Source organism: Pteropus vampyrus, unplaced genomic scaffold, assembly GCF_000151845.1.
Source record: "Pteropus vampyrus isolate Shadow unplaced genomic scaffold, Pvam_2.0 Scaffold100, whole genome shotgun sequence".
Lineage (NCBI taxonomy): Eukaryota > Metazoa > Chordata > Mammalia > Chiroptera > Pteropodidae > Pteropus > Pteropus vampyrus.
This window is the reverse complement of record NW_011888881.1, coordinates 3,417,901-3,438,627: the sequence shown is the minus strand read 5'-3', so window position 1 is coordinate 3,438,627 and position 20,727 is coordinate 3,417,901. Positions and strand designations below refer to the sequence as shown.

At 60.7% G+C, this 20,727-nt stretch overlaps 1 protein-coding gene across 1 annotated transcript; it reads left to right on the top strand.

Moving 5' to 3' along the window:
- Nucleotides 1–992: 992 nt before the first annotated feature.
- GNAI2 (G protein subunit alpha i2) lies at nucleotides 993–20,314 on the top strand. Its single transcript, XM_011364717.2, has 9 exons — nucleotides 993–1,269; nucleotides 14,292–14,334; nucleotides 14,578–14,719; nucleotides 14,898–15,058; nucleotides 17,296–17,424; nucleotides 17,809–17,938; nucleotides 18,016–18,169; nucleotides 18,439–18,653; nucleotides 19,314–20,314. Exons 1-8 carry the CDS (start codon nucleotides 1,152–1,154, stop codon nucleotides 18,627–18,629), a joined length of 1,068 nt encoding a protein of 355 aa, XP_011363019.1. The 5' UTR covers nucleotides 993–1,151; the 3' UTR covers nucleotides 18,630–18,653; nucleotides 19,314–20,314.
- The last annotated feature ends 413 nt before the right edge of the window (nucleotides 20,315–20,727 follow it).

The following is a 20,727-nucleotide window of genomic DNA, read 5'->3' as shown; positions in this document are numbered from 1 at the left end:
ATACACAGACCATCCAGGGAGAGCAGACGGCCTGAGGACTGGGGGCTGAAACGAGATGTGTGTGGGGCGGGGGGTGGGGTGAGGGAGAGGGAATCTGCTGAGGAGGGGGCTGTGGGTGGCCAAGCATTGGCGACCAGCATTGGTGGCCAGCTCCCCTCCTGACTTTGTGAACCTTCCTCGTCTTTGGGCTGGGGCCTCCCTGGTTGTTCCACTAGAAACGCGGCTGCCTCTACCCCACCTTTGTCCAGTCATAGGGTTGCAGCCACTGTCTAGTAGGGACAGGCCATAAGATCATGGACACTTAAGTTTCCAGAAGTCAGTTGGCACCTCTCTCCCTCTTCTCCTCCCTTGGATCCTGGTTGCGTCCCAGGATGGCTACCCGCCTCCTAGAAATTCAGAGAAGGGTGGATAAGTCTTTGATGACTAGAAAAGTCTCCCCAGCAAAGGTGTACAGGTGGCAATGGACTTTTTAAAAAATGCAACCCAGAAAGACAAGGGGCCAAACCCTCCTTAGGACAGAGAAAACCGCAGTCTAGAGAGGCTATAGGCTCTGTAGATCCCGAAACAAGTTTATTGGGTCCATTAAGTTTAACAAGTGACGAGGACACGCCTCCTCCACCTTTGAGGGTTGATTCCTGCTCTGCCCGCGAGGTGCACCGGATCCCCACCCTCGGGCTACGAGATCCTCCCGCCCCCGCCGTCGGGCCGCCGAGCCCCAGGCGCTCCACGCCCAATCGGAACCCTGCACCGCCCGCAGCCCGACCGGAGTCCAATCCCTCTGGGCTTGGCTCTACCCCTACGGCTCTCCCTCGGCCTGGCTCCGCCTCCAGCCCCGGCCCGAGCCTGGGCTGTGCTTAACTGCTCCTTCGCTCCGCCCTCAGGCCAATCACCGGCCCCGGATCTCCTATGGCCCCGCCTCCGGATCCGCCCCGGCCCAGTCCCGGGCCTGGCTCGCTCCGTCCCCTCCCCCGTCCCGCCCCGCCGTCCGTGCGCGGAGCCCTGAAAGGCGCCGCCCGCAGAAGCTCGGAACTGCGGACCCGAGAGCTACCCGCAGAGTGCCGGCGGCGGGAGCGTAGTGGGTCGCGCGGGGCCGAGCTGGGCCGGGGGCCGTGTGGGGGCGCCGGGCGGCGGCCGGGCCGGCGGACGGCAGGATGGGCTGCACCGTGAGCGCCGAAGACAAGGCGGCGGCCGAGCGCTCCAAGATGATCGACAAGAACCTGCGAGAAGACGGAGAGAAGGCGGCGCGGGAGGTGAAGTTGCTGCTGTTGGGTGAGGCCGCGCCCTGCGCTGAGATCCCCGATTCCCGGCCCGAGACCCCTAACAGGACTTTGACCTCCAGGCTAGGGCTTTGGAACTCCCAGACTCGGGCTGGACTCCCACAGCTGGACTTGAACCCACAGACCCGGCCTGGCCACGACACTCAAATAATGGTTCAAAACTCTGGATTGGCCTAGACCTGCGATCCGTAGCCCAGATTGTAGATCAGACCCTCAGTTCATCCCAAACCCCCAAACCCAACCACCAGTGCCCCAATATAAACTGCCCAGAACCCCGTTAGACCATCCACCTTGCCGACCAGCCTCACAGACCCTCGGAGTCCCTGCCTTGTCCTTGCAGCCTTCTCTAGACTGTACCCAAATCCCCAGAACCCCACTCGGCTGCCACCCTGGGGACCACCTGTTCCCCCTCACCTGCTCCCCCTACTCCCATTGGGCATGAGGATCCCCAGAGCCCCTGCCAGGCCCCCACTCCCTCCTTCCTTCTCTGTGCCTCATCTCTACGCTGGACCCTATATCCTCCACCCGTGCACCCTGACCCAAAGGACCTCTCAAGCGAGAAACCAAGACCGTTCGTGAGCCCCCTCTCCAGCCAGGACCCCCAAACCTTTAGAGACCCCTGCTCCCTGTACCTGACTCACCAGGTCCCCCTCTGCAGGCATCACTTCTCAAACCCGCTGCTCCCCCTCCCGCAGGTCCTCTCCCACACTCCGGCCTTCCCCAGAGTCCCCCACCCTCCTGCACGGTCGGGCCCTGCTGGGAGGAGGGAGCCCCCACTCCCAGGTGGCTGGACTGGAGGCTCTACTGGTCCCTCTGGGTGAGGGACCAGGCCTCGGCTTCTCGGGGAGATACCTCTGGCCATCCCTTTCCCAGTTTCTAAGCCTTTCTGGGCTGGTAAGGGGGAGGTCTGGGCAGTAGGAGAGAGTGTGGAGGAGTTTGGGTTGTGGCGCCTCCAAGGCCAGGGAAGATGGTGGCTGCTTGAGGGGTGGGGGGAAGTGGAAGTGGTGAGACAGCCAGCCGACATGTTGCTGCCCTGGCAGGCGGTTTGAAATCTGCTGGTGGGTGCCGGGCTTTCCGCAGCCCCCTGGGCCGAAAGGCCTGGGACGTGGCCTCTGAGAGTGTGTGGGCCTCGGATCTTGAGGCCCTACGAGGGATGTGTTGGACCAGCTGGATGAGGAGTTGGGGGGCCAGGTGGGGGTGGGCATCTGAGGTGGACTTTTGCAAAGACTGTGGGCCCTGTAGTTGTCCGCATCCAGCTTCCCACCAGGAGCAGGTGTGCCCTGTGGCAGCCGGATTTGGGAGAGGTTTCAGGGTTGGAAGGAGGGAGGTCCCTACAGCAGCATTGGAGGCTGGACGGTGTGTGGGGGGTGTGGCTCCTCAACCCTAGAGCTGCTGTGGGGTCCGCAGGCTGTGAAAAGTGGGGTTTTTCACGCTGGGCGTGTGGCCGGGAGACAGTGTGTCTCCGGTCATTCGCTCATCTGTTGACTATCCCTGGGGGCCTGGCCTCGGGGGCACAGCCCCGAGGTTTCAAAATGGCATCCGTTCCGCTGCCGCTGCGGGAGGAAGAGAAGGGGCGGGAAGGGGCGGCGGCCCAGCCTCCTGGGCTGTTTTGCGTTGGGCGCTTGCCTCTTCCTGTCTCCGAGCTCCGAGTGCGGCCGCGGCAGTGAGTGGGTGTCGCCGCGGTGGAATGCCCGTCACTGCTGCCCGCCGGGCCTGGGAAGGGTGCTTCCTGTGCTGCTGCTCCCCGGTGTCTGGCCAGGGACCTCTAGCCAGCCCCCTCCCAGGCTGGTCACAGTTAATGTGGTGGCTGAGATGTGGAACTGGGCCGTGGGTCTGGGGAGACACAGGGCTTCTGGGCTGTTCTGTGTCTAGACCCTACCCCAACGGTCTTGCTTCTAGGAGCCCAGATCAGGTTTTGGGCCTGGCAACCCCTCCCACACTGGGCTGGCACAACCAGGGGTGCAGGGTCCCCAGCATTTTCTAGGCTGGGGAATCCATCTCAGCATCCTGCCCCTCTGACTTCGCTTTGTCCGTAAATTGGGCTTCACAATTTGGGGTCAGAGGTGTGCCTGGGCCCATGGTGGGGAGAGTAGGGGACTCATGGAGATTTCTGTGAGTGTGGGATGGGTGCTAAGGCCCTGCAGAGGGTGCACTGCCAGGGGTCTGGGAGACCAAGTTCTGCCGGAAATTGAAGACCCAATCTGCCATGGCTGCCTGGGGAAGGGTCCTGGCTGGCCATCCCTTTCCAGTCCAGGTACAAGGAGGTGATTGGAGCCCAGCTGGGCAGCTTCAGCGTGCTGGGCACCTGTCCCACATAGCGGGAAGGACTGTCCAGGCAACGGGACTCACACTGGGCAATTGCCAGCCTTTCTTCCCAGCCAGAACCACGCCTGCTGCCCCACCCGCATACTGGCTCCTTCCAGTCCTGGGTAGTCCTGCCAGCGGGCAGGCACATCACTGTCACCCAGGCGGACGCAGTTGTGGTACACACTGTGAGAGAGGGTTGTTCCTGGCAGCTTGGTAGGCGGAGCAGAGTTGCCGAGATCAGCCCTGCTGCAGGGAGAGCCCCCATCCCCACGGGCGATCCCCAGGCAGAATCTGAGCCCTCGGGCTGGGCACTTAGGGGAAAGGAAGCCAGAGTTTGTGTTTGGGGCTGTCTGGCTAGGATAGGCTTGTGTGGGCAGCCTAGAGAGAAAGGAGAAACAGTGGCCATCGTTGGCTCCTCGGAGCCTCCGGGTATAACTGCAGGACTTCTCTCTCGCCCCGGCCCTCGGCATCTGTTCCTTTCACTTGGTGCGCTGTCCCCATTTCCATCTAACTCGCTCCTACTTGATTGTTCTCAAGGCTCTGCTCAGGGATCACTACCCAGGATCCTTCCTCGACAGCCCCGCTTCACCAAGGCTGGGGAAGCACCTCCTCCGGCTCCTGGTGCTTCCATCATTGGAGCATGGTATTTGCTATGGGTCACAGCTTCCCTCCCTTGAGACTACAGAGCCAGGACTGTGTCCTGTTCGTTTCTGAGTCTCCCATGCCAAGCACGGAGCCTGGCACCTGTTGGACGCTTATCCATTTGTCGAATGAAAGAAGTGCTGCTGGTCTGAACTTGGTCTTGGGGATGGGTAGATGGAGGAAGGAGTAAGACAGTGGTCGCTGGGAGGTGGCAAGGCCTCCATGTGGGGCCAATGGCCAGGACTGGGGGGGATAGTGGAAGAAAAGTTCTTTAGCCTCTTTTCCTCCTGGTCTCACCACAGGCTCTACTGGCCCCTCAGGGACAGCCCTTTCCCTGCCGTGTGCAGAACTCTTGCTGACCAGTCTACAGCTTGTCACAGGGCACGACACACAGTATGGGCTCCAGCTGTTCCTGGGGGAGAGTGGCTTGACAATCCTCCTTTCAGCTCAGGCTGTTTGGGGACTATTGCAGGCCTGTCTAGCTCTTGGGGCTGGGGCCGTCCTGCAGCCCAGGTGCTCAGACCAGAGCAGACCGGAGCAGGATTCCTGGCCTTGCCTGCACAGCCTGCACACACAAAGGCTCAATTAGTTTTACCAAAAGAAAAAGAAAGGTGTTTTGTGGCCTTTGTCCTGTCTGTCTCTCGCAAAGGGTCTGGCACACTGTGGGTGCCTATTAAGTGTGTATGGGAAGAACGAAGCTATTGAGCACATCCGTGAACAGGGAGGGAACTTGGTCTAACTGGAGATAGTGAGAAGGCCTGGGATCCCGGCCTGCTCGGTAGCAGGGGAGGGTGCTTCCTGGGGAAGAGGGCCTCTGGGTGGCCTTGAAAAATGAGCAGCATTCGCTAGGGCTGGGCATTGGGGGCAGAGGGACCAATTCACCAAGGGCACTGAGGGAGGAAGGCCTGGCCTAGGTCCCTAAGCCCTTGGGCGGCTGTTTCGTAGCCTCGGGGAGGAGGGCTTACCTTCCTTAGATCAGCTCTTGAGGTCACCAGACCCAGGTTCAAATCCCATTCCCACCTAGTGCACTGGCTGAGAAACCTAGTGACAGGTAAATCCTGGTAGGCACCCTGATCTCCATCCATAACCCGAGGCCTGGGGTGCCTGCCTGCAGCCACAGGTGTTTGGGGACAGTACATCAGAGCCTAGAGGTGTGAAAATGAGTGAGGGACCCTCTGCTGACTCCTACAGAACCAAGAGTTTTTGGTAGGAAGGGATCTCCCTGTCCTAGAGCCTTCCTGGCCCCAGTATGGAGGCCCCGGGGAACCCCCTTTCTTGTCCTCAGGCAGCTGTTCACAGCAAGTGGGGAGACAAGGCATGTAAACAATTGGCGCCAGCTGGAGTGACAGACAGTCCTGGGGACCTTAAGCCCAACCTCTGGGGGCTGGGCAGGGCTGAGCAACCTTCCAGGGGATCTGGGTACCCAGGCCCGCCTCTAGACCCCCTCCCCCTTTTTCTCCAGCTTTCCCCATCTCGGCTGGAGCTCATTAACATTTGAATGGGAGGCGGGGCAGCCTGGGCCTCCCAGTCTCTTCTTCCCACCCCTCCCCCAGGCCGGGCGAGGCTTTGTCTTCCTGAGCGGGCAATGCAGGAGCTTCCGTACCAGAGAGTGAGCAGGGGTCTAAGTCATTTCTGACCCCTCCTGCCTGCGTCCTGTCCAGTCCCGCTGGGCTCAGCCCACGCCCACAACCCCAGTGTTGCTACAGGCAACCTGAGAGGTCACACGTCCAGAGTAGGCGTGAGACCCGGTCCTTCAGGAATGCCCTCAAACTAGGAGACTGGGTGAATCAGGGTGGCTTTGCAAAGGACGTGGTGCTGGAGCTCCGCTGTGGGGGTCTCAGGAGGGTGGGGGTACAAAACCTAGGCGGAGGGCCAAGCAGTGGTAAGGACACAGAGAGGCCGTCGTGGCTGGAGGCAGAAGTCGGCAGCTGGGGAGCATAGTGCCCGCCCATGCCAGGCCAAGGCAGCCTCCAGCCACCCACTGTGCCTGAGTCAGAGCCTAGGCTGCCAGGTGGGGGCTGGCACGATCAGGGGCCCCTTGGGACCTGGGCAGCCTGTCAGGGGTTGGCCCTGGGCTGGCCTGAGCTACAGTCACTGGGTGCCATTATTGGTATCCTAGGCCTGAAAACGTTGCCCAGCAAGTGACAGCGGGTAGTGCTGGAAGCGGGGGTCCCAGTGAGGTCTCTAGGCCTCCGGCACTGTAGAGGCTGGGATTTGAGGTGACTTGAGCCACAGGCAGGCACACTGGTCCTGTACACCTTGCCCTTAATATCTGTCCCTGGCTGTGTGTCTCTTGGTCTTTGTCTCTAAAAGCCACCCATTCTTTTGGTAGGAACAGGATGGAGAAAGCTTTGTCCACATAATCTCTTAGCCAAGGAGGGACCGTGGCCTCACCCCACCATACCCTTTGGTGCTGTGGGGGAGGCAGGACTGGACAGATGGGGACAGGACCGTGGCCATGCTCTGTCCCATTTTCCCAATAGCTCGGGGTGGGACTTGACCTAGGGGTTCAGTGACGGGGATGGAGCAACAGGTTCTGGCTGGGCCACAGCTCATGGGCCCCATCTAGGGATACCTAGCAAGGTGCCTTGGGGAGGCAGAGGACTAGACCCTTTGATGGTGGCCCTGGTACCTGATGCTCTGAGGCAGCCCCTCCCTCAGCCACAAGTACAGGGTGGGTCCCTCTCTGCCTGCCCCACCCATCCCTACTAGCCTGAATCTTTTGTTCATACTAAACCCAACCCACCCTCACCCTCACCCCCAGTGCTGCTTCTTGGGGCTGTGGCCATCTTGGTGGTCTGGGAGCAATAATCTCCCTGGAATAACCAGCCGCTTGCTGGGCACTTTCGCATGTACATCCAAGGCTTGGCAGTGAGTTCCAGGCCAGTGCAAGCCAAAGCCTAAAGTGGGTAGCGTGAGAAGGTAGCCTTATGGCTTGGTGGGTTCCAGGGTGTCAAGGCTCCTACAGCCTCAAAATATGCAAAGGAGATGTCGATGGCAGCACCTACTGTGCTTGGGGCAGGAAGAGGGGCAGCGGAGTCTGCATGGCAGGGCTGGGCCTCTTGGGGAAGCGGTGTCCACACCAGAGGAAAAGGAGGAAGCAGCTGGAGGAGGAGGAGCCCAAATGAGGAAGAGGCCAGAGGGCCGCTAGTGCTTTGTACTGGGTGTGGGGGGTGAGCCCTGTCAACCGGGGTATCTAGAAGGTGAGCCCCACCTGCGCAGGCTCATCTGCATACTCCCCTGGACTGCCCTACAGATCCTTGCTGGATCGGAGTCAGTTCAGGCATCTCCATCCCTTGGCCTGCCCCAGCATCCCCTGGGCCCAGGATCCCAGGGAAGGTGGCGCCTCTGAGAAGGATTCCAGGCCCCTCCTTTGACCACAGGAAGTGGTGGCTGGGAGAGGGACGCCGACTGGAGAGCTAGCAGGAAAGCAGAGGGCTACTCTTAGGTTCCCGAGCGGCCATTGCCCTCCAAAACCGGAAGGCCGGCTGCAGGCCGAGATGAATGCCCGGAAATGGAGCAGCAGCCCCGGGATTAGCTCACTCTGGGTTTCCCCTGCCTAGGGGTGGACAGAGGGGTCCTTGGTCCAGCCTGAGGATCCCCCCCCGGCCCCGCATCTACTACCCACTGGGCCTGGAGGTGCCTTCCCATGGCCTCTGGGGATAACAGCAGCTGTCTCTGATGGAGCCTTGACTCTATGTGGGGGCTAGACTCTTCCTGGGCTTATTTAACCCTATGAGCCTGGGACTGACGTTACACCCATTTCACTGATGAGGAAACCGAGGCTCGGGGACATGACATGACAAACCCAATCAGTACAGATACCAAGATATGACCCGGGTAGTGGTTCTGACCACCTGCCCCCAACTGCCGTGGCCAGGCAGGAGGACAGACAGGCGCCATGGTGCGTGTGTATCCCGTGTGCCCAGGCACCTGTCTCCACTGGCCTCCATTCCTCTTTTAGGTATTGAAAGGGGACTGTCTGCCCTGGTGGGCAGGACCCACGACTACAGGAATCTTTTTTCCTGCTCAAAGTCAGAGATCTGCGACGTGGCCGCAAGCAACCTCGTCCTCATACAGCTGCCCCCATTTTTGCTTCGTAGCCCATGTCCCTCGTGGTCATACTCAGCCCATCGCCAGGCAGCCTGGCACTTCGCTTTGCCCCTAACATGATGCGTGTTCCTCCCACAACCACCAGACTCGAGGACTGAGCCCAGGCCCAGGGGTTGTCACAGTCCAGGGTGGGGGCTCCTGAGCTTGGTCCAAAGACTAGGGGTCGTCCAGAGGTGAAGGAAGGGTGTTCCTGCCGCGGGCTTCCGCTGTGAGCGCAGGCCATGGTGGAACTGTGTGGCGGCTGAATGTGTCTGCAGTGTGGGCTGACATAGCATGACAGGTGCCGAGGCTGGTCCTCATGCCCCTTGGCCTCCGAATCCGAGTTTTGTGGCCTTCCCCTCCCCAGGGAGGTTCCCAGGGGTTCTGCTTGGCTCCTGTGTGACCTGGGGCCTGTCCAGCATCTTCTGGCTGCTGCAGAGGGTGAGACCTGTGTCCTGAGGGGCCAGCAACGAACAGGTCTCAGGGCCTCCTCTCTTCCAGGCTGGCCTTCCTTGCTCAGTGCCTCAGTTTCCCCCTGTATAGTGGGCAGGGTCCCACTGATGGAGACCCAGCTCTGCCCCCAGAAAGCCCTCTCCGTGTCTGGTGGCCCTTGCTCAGAGAGCATTGACTGGACAGCAGGAGGCCAAGCCCTGGTTCTTAGTGCTTCTCTGATGGGCATCACGAACCCCTGGAAGCCGCTGGAGGCGACTCAGGTGTGGCAGGGCCTGGTGGGAGGGAGGTTCCGGGTTCGTTGGGGCACCCAGGAGAAGCCAAGGCCACATAATGTGGACGGGGGTGTCCCAGGGCCCATCCACGACCCCCACGGTGCCAGCCTTGCTTGAGCCTCCTTGGAGGGAGGGAGTGAGGGGGCCCAAGAGGACCACCTGGAGGAAGGAAGAGCCGCCAGGGGCGGGGCTCGGGCGCCTTTGTGTGGCGGGCCCTCTTCCCCTCCCTCCCGTTCCCATTGTTCCCCGGGTGCAGTGTCTCTGCCGGCCCAGAGCTTCCCAGGCTCGGGAGGGGGCGATGGGTGAGGGTCCAGGCCCCTCCCCCAGCTGCCCTAGCTGACGCTGCTTTTCAGAAACAAATGCTCCCCAGCACTGCCCAGCCCCCACTGCCTCTGCCGGGTTTCTGGCTGCTGTGCTCCCTCTGGTGGCGGTGAGGCTGGGGGCCCGGAACGACGGGGCCGGGCTGGAGACGTGGCACCTTCCCGGGATGGGAGTGGGAGGTGGTGCCCGGGCTGCCTTTGGGGTGGGCTGCACCCCTGCCTTCCTCCCTGTGCCCCACCGGGGTAGGCCTGAGGGCTGTGGCAGTGGGGGCGGGCCTGGTGCTGTGGGTTTGAGCTGGGCTGCTGCCCAAGTCTCTCCTGTGGTCACAGCCACTGCTGCTTATGAGAATCTCTGCCCTCAGGCCTGCCACGTCAGCTGGCTGCTCTCCGTCCCCCCGCATGTTCCAGGGGAGCCCACCAGCTCAGGAGCCTCTGCAGGGAGGCCTCTTCCCCAGCCTGAGTGCAGGCAGGCGGTGAGCAGTGCCTGCCGTAGGGCTCCGGGGCAGGAAGGAGGCCACAGCTGGGTACGAGTGCTGGGTGGCGTGGAAGGGAAGTGACGAACTCAAAGCAAAAAGCCAGCAGAGGAGTCCGTGGCTCTGACTCCAGTCCCAGGTTGCACAAGTCCCGGCAGGGAGCTACCGCTGCTGAGTCAGCCAGTCAGCCACTGGTCATCGCCCTCCCCTGCTCTTTGTCTGAAAGCCTCAGAAACTCTCCTTAAAATGCGATGGCCCCAGCGGGCCGCTCTGCAGGTTGTGGTTGCTGTGGCTTCAGGAAACGAGAGGTCTGGGGAAATCTGTAATCCTCCAAAGAGTAGAAAAATCGCGTTAATAACTTTTATCTCAATGCCCACGGTGTGCCCGGCACTGTGAGAAGAGCTTTGTGCTTAACCCTCACCCCTCTCCTAGGGGGAGATAAGGGAGGTACCAGGAATGGGCAGGAAGGTCTCAGGAGCTCTTGGAGGTCTCAGGAAGGACCAGTGTGGGCACCAGCATTGTGGCAGGTCTGGACATCCCTCTGGGAGAGGATCTGAAAGTGGGAGATGGGCTGGCTGGCCACTCGAGGCTTGGCGGCCTCTGTGGAGGGGAAACCGAGGCCAAAGAGGGTGGCAGCCTGCCAGGGCTTCCCAGCAGGGCAGAGTCTCGTGTCGGACACAGAGAGTGCAAGGGGGACAGGCAGCAGTAATCCGAAGGCCGGAGCTTGGGATCAAGCAACTGGACCGCTGACCACATGTCTGCTGCAGAGGCCTGCTGGCCTTGCTTAGGCAGGTGGCATGGGACTGTCTCCCTTCCCCCATCTGTTCCCTCCTCCGCTGGGGCCCAGCGCCCCCAGAGTGGAAGCAGATATTCTAACGCGGAGCAGCCCTCTGCTGTCACCCAACACGTCAAGGCAGTTACCACCCCGGGGGCCCAGCAGCTTCGTCCCAGGTTTCTTTGGTGGGAAGAGGTACACCCCAGTGGGAACACTGTGGCCACCCCAAGGAGTCTCTTTGGGCCCCTGTGGTCTCACTCAGCTAGAGATGGAGTGCCTGGCGGGGCCCTCTGTGGGCGGGAGACTCCTGCCGCCTTCTGTTGGCTGAGTTTTTCTACCCAGCATCTTTGCAGCAATCTGGAGCCAGCTGGTGAAGCCCCCTCCTGCGGGGGAGGTGCAGGGCTGGGTGACGGACTGGGTGTCCAGGGTCAGCAGGGTACAAGCAGACTGCACGCCGAGTATCAGCGTATCTGACGGGGAGCACTGCACGCCCTGATGGGAAAGGGGCCCGCTGGGGGGCAGGCAGTGAGGCTGCTACGCCACAGCTCCCAGGGTGCCCTGCTGGTGGGCCGCCCGAGAACCAGGGTCCTCGTCCCACCCATTTCACCCGGGTGTCATGCTGTGATCCCACCAACCTCTGCCCTCGGCCTCCTGCTCTGCTGTAGCTGCTCCTGGGCCATGACCCCGACTCTGTCCTGATGTTCCCCACTGCTTCCTGCTTGGCCACCAGTACCACACCCTTGTCCTACCACTCCTTCCTGCTGAGTCCAGGGATGGGGGCTCTGCGACCTTGGTTCATCCACCTGTCAAATGGGAGTCTTTCTACAGTGACCCCTGCTCGGGGCAGAGAATGTTCTATTGACTCTTAGAATGTGAGAGCAAGAGAGACCGAGGCTCTAAGGGGGCAAGGAAGTGGACCCTCAGCTGACCTCAGCGGAGCAGGCGTCCTGGCTCCAGCCAGGCTTACCCAGATGCCCCCTGCCTTGGTGTCTGCCAGGTCTGCTGCCTCTGCTAGGAAAATCAGATGCAAAGCGACTTTGTGCTGTCATCCCCATCACTGGGCGAGGTCACTGCCCTGCCCACACCACTTACCAAGAGAGTGGTCCCAGGGCCAGACAGGGAAACTGGTGCTCAGGTGGACAGGGGTTCCAGAGTTACAGAAGAGGGGACAAGCCTGAGCCTAACCTCAGGTCCTTGTCCCTGGATAGCTATCAGTGAGTCTCGGTTCACCTGGCGGGAGATGCGTGATTGATCTGACCTATCACTTCACATCCGCGGCCTCCACGGCCTCACTGGCCCCCAGTCCTGGCTGAGACTCCATGGCTCTCGGCTCTTCTGCTCCAGGATGTGCTCCCTCCCGCTCTGTGGCAGCAGGTGCCTCGGAGGAAAGGACAGCCAGGCAGTCACCTGGCCCTTGTGGCTAGCAGACCAATGCCGCCGTCGCTGTCCCATGGGTATTTGGGGCCCTGGGGAACGGGCATCACTGTCGGGCTGTTCTAGGCTCTCTCCACACGTCCCCTACTCAGCGGGTGGGAAGTGTCAGTGTGCAGGGTCCTGGCTGCTCACTGCCACGCCCAGCGAAGTGAGAGCGGTGCTGCCACCTGACTGGAGCCCATGCCCAGGGGAGTACTCTGGCACGGTGCCTCTGGCATCCAGGGGCAGAACAGATAGAGGGGCTCACCTCCCCACCTCCGCCCCAGCCTGCACCTTTGTGCCACTCCCAGTGCTCCCCTATCCTGGGAAGCAGGCCTGGGACAGTCAGAAGCCATGATTCCAGGCAGCTGGTGGCACTTATTAGGCGAACCCAGACCAATCTCCTTAGGGAGGCCACTAGGTTGTGCCCATACGCAGGTCCACCCCTGTGAGCGCCACGGCTGCGCCTCAGTTTCTCCTGCTGTTATGTGGATCTGAGGTGGGGGGTAGGGCAGAGGCAGGACGGCCAGGGCCTTGGGGAGCCCTGCTGCTGCTTGGGGGGCACCGCAGAGACTCGGACCAGCGTCCACCTGGAATGGCAGGGAGCGAACCCAGTGGCTCAGCTGCAGTACAGGGCACTTAATGCAGCTCTAAGAGGAATTGCAGGGCAGGCGAGGTGGGCCACACACAGAGGGGACTGTAACCATGTGACAGCAGGCTCTCTCAGTTCCGTTATTTGTCACATAGGGTGAGAACAGAACTGCTCCTCAGGTGGCTGTGCGGTTAGGGGATGTGCTCAGCATAGTCGCGTCTGCCGTGGAGTGAGCGCCACTCACAGCCTCACCGTGGTTATTATTGCTTTGTTATTCCTGTTGCCCACGTTAGTTTGTGTGTTCGCCACTTCTTCCTCTGAGGTCGTCTTAACTGACCCTGAGGGATGTGGGGGCCAGGTCCCCAAGTGTGACCTCCCCACTCATCGTGCTGAGCTGCTCAGAGGGACAGACCTGCCACAGTGATCAGAAGGATTGGGACACTGGGACATGGGGCAGATGTGACCAGCAAAGGCCTGGAGGTGGCAAGAGGCAGTTCCAGACAGGTGTGGCTGACGGTGATGGCAGGAGCGGAGGAAACAGTGGGCAAAGGCCGGGAGGGCGAGCTGGGCCCATCCGAAGTGCCTTTGACCTGGAGCTCGGGATAAGGACCCGTGGGGAGAGAGGTGAGGCCCTGCTTCTGCCCCTTCCGTCTCCCAGTCAGGGAGGATGGGTGGCCCTCCTGGTCTTCACACTTCCCCGCACAGACTCCCTGGGGAATGCGGGTTCCTGGGCTGCACCCCTCCAGGTCTGGCTCTGAGTCTCTTGGGAATTTGCTATTTGTAACACCCACCCGGAGCATCTTCCCGTAGGCTCTGAGAAGGGCTGGGCAGGCCAGGCATCATGGTCCTGTGTGTTCCCTGCCCTCCCAAATCCTGGCTGCGTGATCTTGGGACCAGACTTGCCTTTCCTGAGCCTCAGCGCCCTCGTCTGTAAAATGGGAGCAGAAAGAGTGTGTGTTTGTGGGGCTGCCATGACATTCTCAGGAGAGTGCCAGCAAATCCCCTGGCACTGGCCAAGGGGAAATACAGGGTGTGGTCTGCCAGGCCAGGGAAGCATCTTGAGTCAGTATGGGGTGTGCGTGTGTGTGCCTGCCTGCATGCATGTCACACTGTGTGTCTCCCAGGTCCTGGTCACCATCTGCTCAGGGGCGGGCTGGGCCTCGGGCCATGTCTGGGAGGCAAGAGTAGGACACCATGCCCATCCCAGGCCCCTAGGCAACAGAGTGAGGCAGAAGTGGGCTGCTGCCCTGCTGGAGTGGGCGGGGCTCCTTCCTGCCAGCTCTGTCCAGGGGCCGTGTTGGTGAGCACGGCCAGCGTGGCGAGGCTGCATGTGTGAGAATAACAGGGTGACTCCTGCAGGACTGGCCTCCTGTCTCCAGCCAAAGCCCCTGAACTCAAGCAGGGCAGTGGGAGCCACGGTGGGCAGTGGAGATAGTGTGAGGCAAAGGTCTGGGAAGAGTCCACCATGGGGCTCAGGTGGCCCACGTTGCCTTGACTCCTGTGACCCTGCCAGCTGCAGGCCTGGTAGCTCTGCTGCCCACCAGCCCCGACTGCCTCCACCTCATCTTGCAATTGGTGAGGAGGGTGAGTTCTGCCTCTGGGGCTACAGATGGCTGGACCACTAGTTGCTCGTCTGTGTGGCCCGCTCCCTGACTGCCTGCGCCCTCTGTTCCAGGTGCTGGGGAGTCAGGGAAGAGCACCATTGTCAAGCAGATGAAGTAAGTGCCGGGCGTGGGAGGAGCCTCCAAACCTTGATCCCCTCTCTCTTCCCCTGGGCTTGTACTGCCCAGCCCTTCTTAGCCAGGCGTGGGACCTTCTCAGAGTCATCCATCCTCAGGTCCCAGTGGGTCGAGGGCAGTGTTGTCCTCTCTGGAATAGGTCCCTGCAGGCCCCAGCGGCCCTGGGTGGCAAGTGAGGTCCCTATGGCATATGGAGTTTAACCCCTCACCCCTGGCCGCCAGGATCATCCATGAGGATGGCTACTCAGAGGAGGAATGCCGGCAGTACCGGGCGGTCGTCTACAGCAACACCATCCAGTCCATCATGGCCATTGTCAAAGCCATGGGCAATCTGCAGATCGACTTTGCCGACCCCTCCCGTGCGGTATGTGGACTCTCACCCCCACTCCTGCCTACCTCCCAAAAGGCTTTCGGGCAAACCGTGTCCTGGGGAACCCGAGAACACCCCAGCCGAGGCCCCGTTCTGGAGGCCTCCCTGCTCTCAAGGGGTGGGGTGGGGGGTGCGCTTCTACGACTGGCTGACCCCCCGCTGCTGTGCCCAGGATGACGCCAGGCAGCTATTTGCGCTGTCTTGCACGGCCGAGGAACAGGGCGTGCTCCCTGAGGACCTGTCCGGCGTCATCCGGAGGCTCTGGGCTGACCATGGTGTGCAGACCTGCTTTGGCCGCTCGCGGGAGTACCAGCTCAACGACTCTGCCGCCTAGTGAGTTCCAGGGGCAGGGCCGGGCGGGGTGTGGTCTGGACTACAGGCTGGACCGAGAGCCTGAGAACTCTCAGAAACATACTGTTAGTCTCTATGAAGCTTTTGGCTGTCAGTAAAGGCCTTGGTGGGTCTGGGTTCGGGATGGGAGGCCAGGAGGAAGGCCCGGTAGGGTGGCTTGTGGAGTCCCCGCCAGGCCATCTGAGTCTAATCTGTCCTTAGATGCTATCATTCTACATTCGCTGCCACCTACTCTGTGCCAGACCCCGTGCAGGCTTCCGGGACACAGTGATAAGTGGAACGGATAAGTCTGCAAGCAGCGACAACTTAGGGTGTCAGTGTGTGGGAGTCAGGGTGGTCCAGAGGCGGGACTGCCTGGGCTGAGTTCTGAGCATGAGCTGGAGGAAGGGGGAGGGCTTCCAGGCAGGGACACACGTGTAGGCTCCTGGGGTGCTGGCTGTGCTTGAGGTCACGGAGGAAGTTCATGCTGGCAGGGGGTGGGGGTCACGAGGGGAGGAGATCGACTGAGAGGTGACGGATGTGCGAAGAGGAATCAGGGGGGGAATTAGGGGGTCCCAGGAGTTGCAAAGGCCTAGCCTATAGGGTGATGCCCCAGCTTTCTTCCCTGGTGCAGGGTGCCGAGCACCCCGTGGGGAACAGGAAAGACAGATTGGTGGCCAGCGCTGATGGCTGCGGGGCTGTGGGAGACATCCACAGGCTCTGGATGGTGCCCCCCAGATAGGCTGCTGACCCTGTACACTCACCTCCTTCTCCTACCTCTGCTTAAGCCAGTCCCTCCACCTGGAAGCCCTTTCCCACCCCCACTGCCATCCAGCTGTGAGCCTGCCTGGAGCGAGGGCCTCAGGAGGTGGGTGGGAGGCGGTCTGCCTGGCCATGATTTCCAAGCCCTGCCCTGGTTACATGGACAGTCACTTCCATCCTCCTTGCAGTGGCCCGAACTTCCCTGTGAGCACACGCCCGTCACAGGAGCTGCGAGGTCACTGCCAAGCACTGGGGGGCGGGGTGCCTCCGGGCCTCAGTGTTGCCCCTCCCGGAGGTCGCAGAGGCTCAGTGCCAGCGGAGCTTCTAGATCCTAGAGGCAGGGAGGGGTGAGCTCTGTCAACCATTGCCACCTCAGTGCCTAGGATTCTCAAGGAGGGCAGGCATTGAGCTATCTTCCAGGCCACTTCCCACTCCTCCCTGGTCCCCTTCTTCATTCCCCATTAAGCTCCCACTGGGTGCCCGGTGCTGTTCTGGGTGGGGGTTCAGCATCAAACACGGGCCCTGCTCTCCCGAGCAGGTTTACGCCTTGATAAGATCACTAGGGTGGGGAGTGGATTGGGACGCTACAGGGGACAGAGACTCTCCACCTTTACAGCAATTCTCCAAGGCTGCCATGGAGCAGTGGGTCCCCGGGGTGAGCCCACCTGTTGAGAAGGAAGAGGCTGGTATGGAACCCGCCATGGGGGCTCCAGACTGGAGGCTCTCGGTAGGGGGCGGAGCATGGTATGCAGATCACAGCACATGCGTCATGGTTCCCCATGGCCCTTCCTGTTATTCTGTTCTGTCTCTGTCTCTGAGGTCATTTACCTCTGGCCCAGCTGCTGGTGGGAGCCAAGGGCTGGCCCCAGGAGGAAGACAGCAGCCCTGGGCAGCAACTCGGAAGCCTGGGCCCAGCCCCCAGGACACAGCAAGGATATTGAGGCAGGCAGCAAGACTGGCCCCAGGACCCAGGGCGGGTGATGATACTAATTAAGGGAGCTGGTAATGAGGAGCTCCTGGGGCTTCCACCAAGCAGGTGTCAATGCCCTCCCCTGAGGAACCCAGATTTTACTGGGTGCTAGGCAAAGAGCCCACTGGGCCAGGCAGCCCCCAACCTGTCCAGCTCCACATCGAGGGGACACGCCAGGCTCCTCTGCAGACGGTGCCATAATTGCTCTGATTCGCATCCGAAATCCCTCACTGAAGAATTAGTTTGCCCCATCCCACCCCGTCTCCTGCAGCTCCACCTCCCTGGATCCTGTCTGAAGCAGGCCTGGCTCAGAGCTGGGTGCTGGGGCTGGGCTGGCCTGCACGGAGCTGCACCTCCTCCCAGAGGCCTAGCCTGCAGGGTGATGCCCCGGCTTCCTTCCCTTCTCTGCGTCCGGAGGCAAGGGCTTCTAGTCCAGGTGAATTTAATGCAGGGGTCCCGGTAAGGAGACCCAGTGCTGGCCCCCACTGACCCCCCACCCCATCCCCAGCTACCTGAATGACCTGGAGCGCATCGCACAGAGTGACTACATCCCCACACAGCAGGACGTGCTACGGACCCGTGTGAAGACCACGGGCATCGTGGAGACACATTTCACCTTCAAGGACCTACACTTCAAGTGAGTGGGCAGAGTGGAAGGGTGAGACCTGCCAGCCTTTGAAGTGACAGAGGGCGGGACCCTTACTCCAGAGCCTGCTTGCTGCTGGCTGTGTTGGGAGGGAGGGACTGGTCCAGGGTCTCCCAGCCTCACTCTGAAGTTTCTCAAGCCTGTGTGGTCACCAGCGGCTCAGCCTCTGCTGACCCTGCCCTGTGTGGCCGCAGCCTTCCCTGCTGACCAGCCCTGGCCCAGGAACAGGGAGGTGGACAAGTGCGGAGGATTCCACGAAGGCAGCTGCCCACTCTGAGCAGGCCCCTGTGCTCGGTTGGCTGACTTGTGAAATAGGGCAGGGTCCCGCTCCCAGAACCCCCTTTTCCAGAGCTGAGGCAGCCCTGTGTTCCACAGGATGTTCGATGTGGGTGGGCAGCGGTCTGAGCGGAAGAAATGGATCCACTGCTTTGAGGGCGTCACAGCCATCATCTTCTGCGTAGCCTTGAGCGCCTATGACCTGGTGCTAGCCGAGGATGAGGAGATGGTGAGAGGCCAAGAGGCCACTGGGGCTGGGGATTGGGGGCCGATGGCTGGTGCTGACGGTGCTGTCCTGCCCCCCAGAACCGCATGCACGAGAGCATGAAGCTGTTTGACAGCATCTGCAACAACAAGTGGTTCACGGACACGTCCATCATCCTCTTCCTCAACAAGAAGGACCTGTTCGAGGAGAAGATCACACACAGTCCCCTGACCATCTGCTTCCCTGAGTACACAGGTGTGGAGACTAGGCCTCTGGGAAGGTGCTAGTGGTGACCAGGTAGCCCGCCGGCGCCCCCTGCTGGACAGAGGGGCAACCGCGGGACTCTTGGTCGGGATGGTGCTGCCGAGGCCTGGGTACTTGCGCCTGCACTCGCTGGGCCCTTCTCAAAACACACTTCATAGCTTGTCCATTCACATACACAGAACCTGCTGTGCGTGTGGGACGGGCCTGCCTGCTGCCTGCGCATCACGGTCCTCACCGTTTTGTCTCTTTGCCTCCCACAGGGGCTAACAAGTACGACGAGGCAGCCAGCTACATCCAGAGTAAGTTCGAGGACCTGAACAAGCGCAAGGACACCAAGGAGATCTACACGCACTTCACGTGCGCCACCGACACCAAGAACGTGCAGTTCGTGTTTGACGCCGTCACTGACGTCATCATCAAGAACAACCTGAAGGACTGCGGCCTCTTCTGAGGGGCAGCAGGGCCTGGCAGGATGGTGAGCCAGAGGGGGGGCCAGGCAGGGAGCTGGGTAGGAATAAAGTGGGGCCACCGAGCCCAGAGAAGGGATGCGGTTGGGGCTGGGGAAGGTCCAGGTGCGGGTAGGGAAACTTGGTGCCCAGTAGGAGAGCAGAGGACAAGGAGGGGCACAGGGTGGTGAGTCGGGAGGGCCACTCAGTGCAAGGCTCTGAGAAGCTAGCACAGGTAGGGCTGGGCTCTGTTCTGCCCAGTGGTCCAGACAGCAGAATCGCCTGGCCGTGCACTGGGAAAGAACTAGAGGGCTGTCCCCACCTTCCTTGGAGAAGACTCACTTCCTCAGGCCATTGGCCTAGCCTGAAGGAGGCGGGATGACGAGGGGCCCAGCTGCCTGCTACTCGGTGTGACCAGCTCAGTGCTCGTCCCTGTTGTTTTTTCCCTCGGACCTATCTGAGGGTCCTGGGCTCAGGCTGGCCCCACTGGCCCTGGGGGAGGTGGGAAAGACTCTGCCAGTGCTACAGACTCCCCTCCCCACATAACCCCACAAAAAATACTGGCTCCTGGATGTGTCACTGGTAACGAGTGGTTGAGAAGAAAGGTGAGGGTCATTGTCAAGGGAGGTGGGAGGGAAGCACACGCTGGCTACATCCCAACCCATGCTCTCACTGTCCCCCATCTCCAGGGCCACCGCTGACTGTGCTCCCCCACACCCCTGAGGAAGATGGGGGCCAAGAGGACCACGCTCCCCGCCTGTCCCTCCCCTAGCCGCTTTTCTCCTCTCTGTATTCTTGGCTCCCCCGTCCCCTTCCTCAGCTCCAGAGACTTGGGGGAGGGGTTGCCACAGGCCTCCTTGTTTGAAGCCCTTCCTTGTCTCAGGTGCTGGGGATGGCTGTGGTACCCCCTTCCTGGGCATCTGTTCTGGTTTTAACTATCGTCTTGTTCTGCGCCGGGGGAGGGGAACACATATTGAATCTCCCAAAACCTGTGTCTGGAGGGGCACCCACTTCTCCAGCCTGGGACCCCTGGCTTCACCCAGCACCAGCCCCTGACCCAGCCCAAGTCCAAATGTTTACAGGGAGCCTCCTGCCCACCCCACCCCCTCAGCCGCTTGGAGGCCCCAAAGGAAAAAGCACAAGAAGCGTGAGACGCCACCATTCCTGGAGACCACAGTCCACCTGCTCACTCTCGTAGCTTTTTTAAAAAATGGAAGTAAAGCAAAAAAAAAAAAAAAGAAGAAGAAGAAGAAGAAGAAGAAAGAAAGAAAGAAACCTGCAAACCTAGAAAACTTTTTAGAGAAAAACTATTTAAAACTGATCCTGACCAGCACCCACCCAACTCCCTTCCAGTGATTCCGTGCCTTGAGTGTGTCTGCGTGTTTACACCTATCCCTCCGCTGGCTGCCCCTATGCAGGCGGTGGCCCACCCTGCCCGCCACAGAATCGGGTTCCAAGGGCTGTTCCGGACAACTGCCAACGTCACGGAGGGCCCCTGCCCAGTGGCTCCATTAACCTAAATGTAGCTCCTTAGCGCTAACTTAGGAACCACCGCTGCCTGCTGAGGGGCCAAGCCCCTCGAGCCCTCGCCCCAGGCCGGGTCCTTCAGCGTTGAACACTTCCTTGCTTTTTTCACGTTTTATGGAATTGTTCACCTGGTTTGAAATAATAAAATGTAGAAAGAAAAATACCAGAGATTGCACAGCATTCTTCTATCCCAGAGATGTCCCAAGGTGATTGATGGCGGATCTGGACCCGAACCCTCATGGTGGCGGGCCCCTGGGTGCTCAGCTCTCCAAATCAGACTCAGGCTCAGTGCTCAGTGCTTTGGGTTTCCCACTTGGGTGAGGATATACCTGCTTAGGCCCATGTGTCTCCGCTCTCCTTCCAGCGCGTCTGCGGTCCTGGGCCTGGGGCAGCCTTCAAGCCTTGCTGGAACCGCAGGGGCCAGATCTCTTAAAGAGCTGTTCTAAGGGACTCTTCCATACCGGGAGCAGGAGAGGTGCCTCGTGAGTCTAGTGTAGAAGGAAACTGTGACTGACCCCCCAGGCCCAAGGCGGAGAGACATTGCTTCGGTCACACAGCCAGGTAGACTACAGCTAC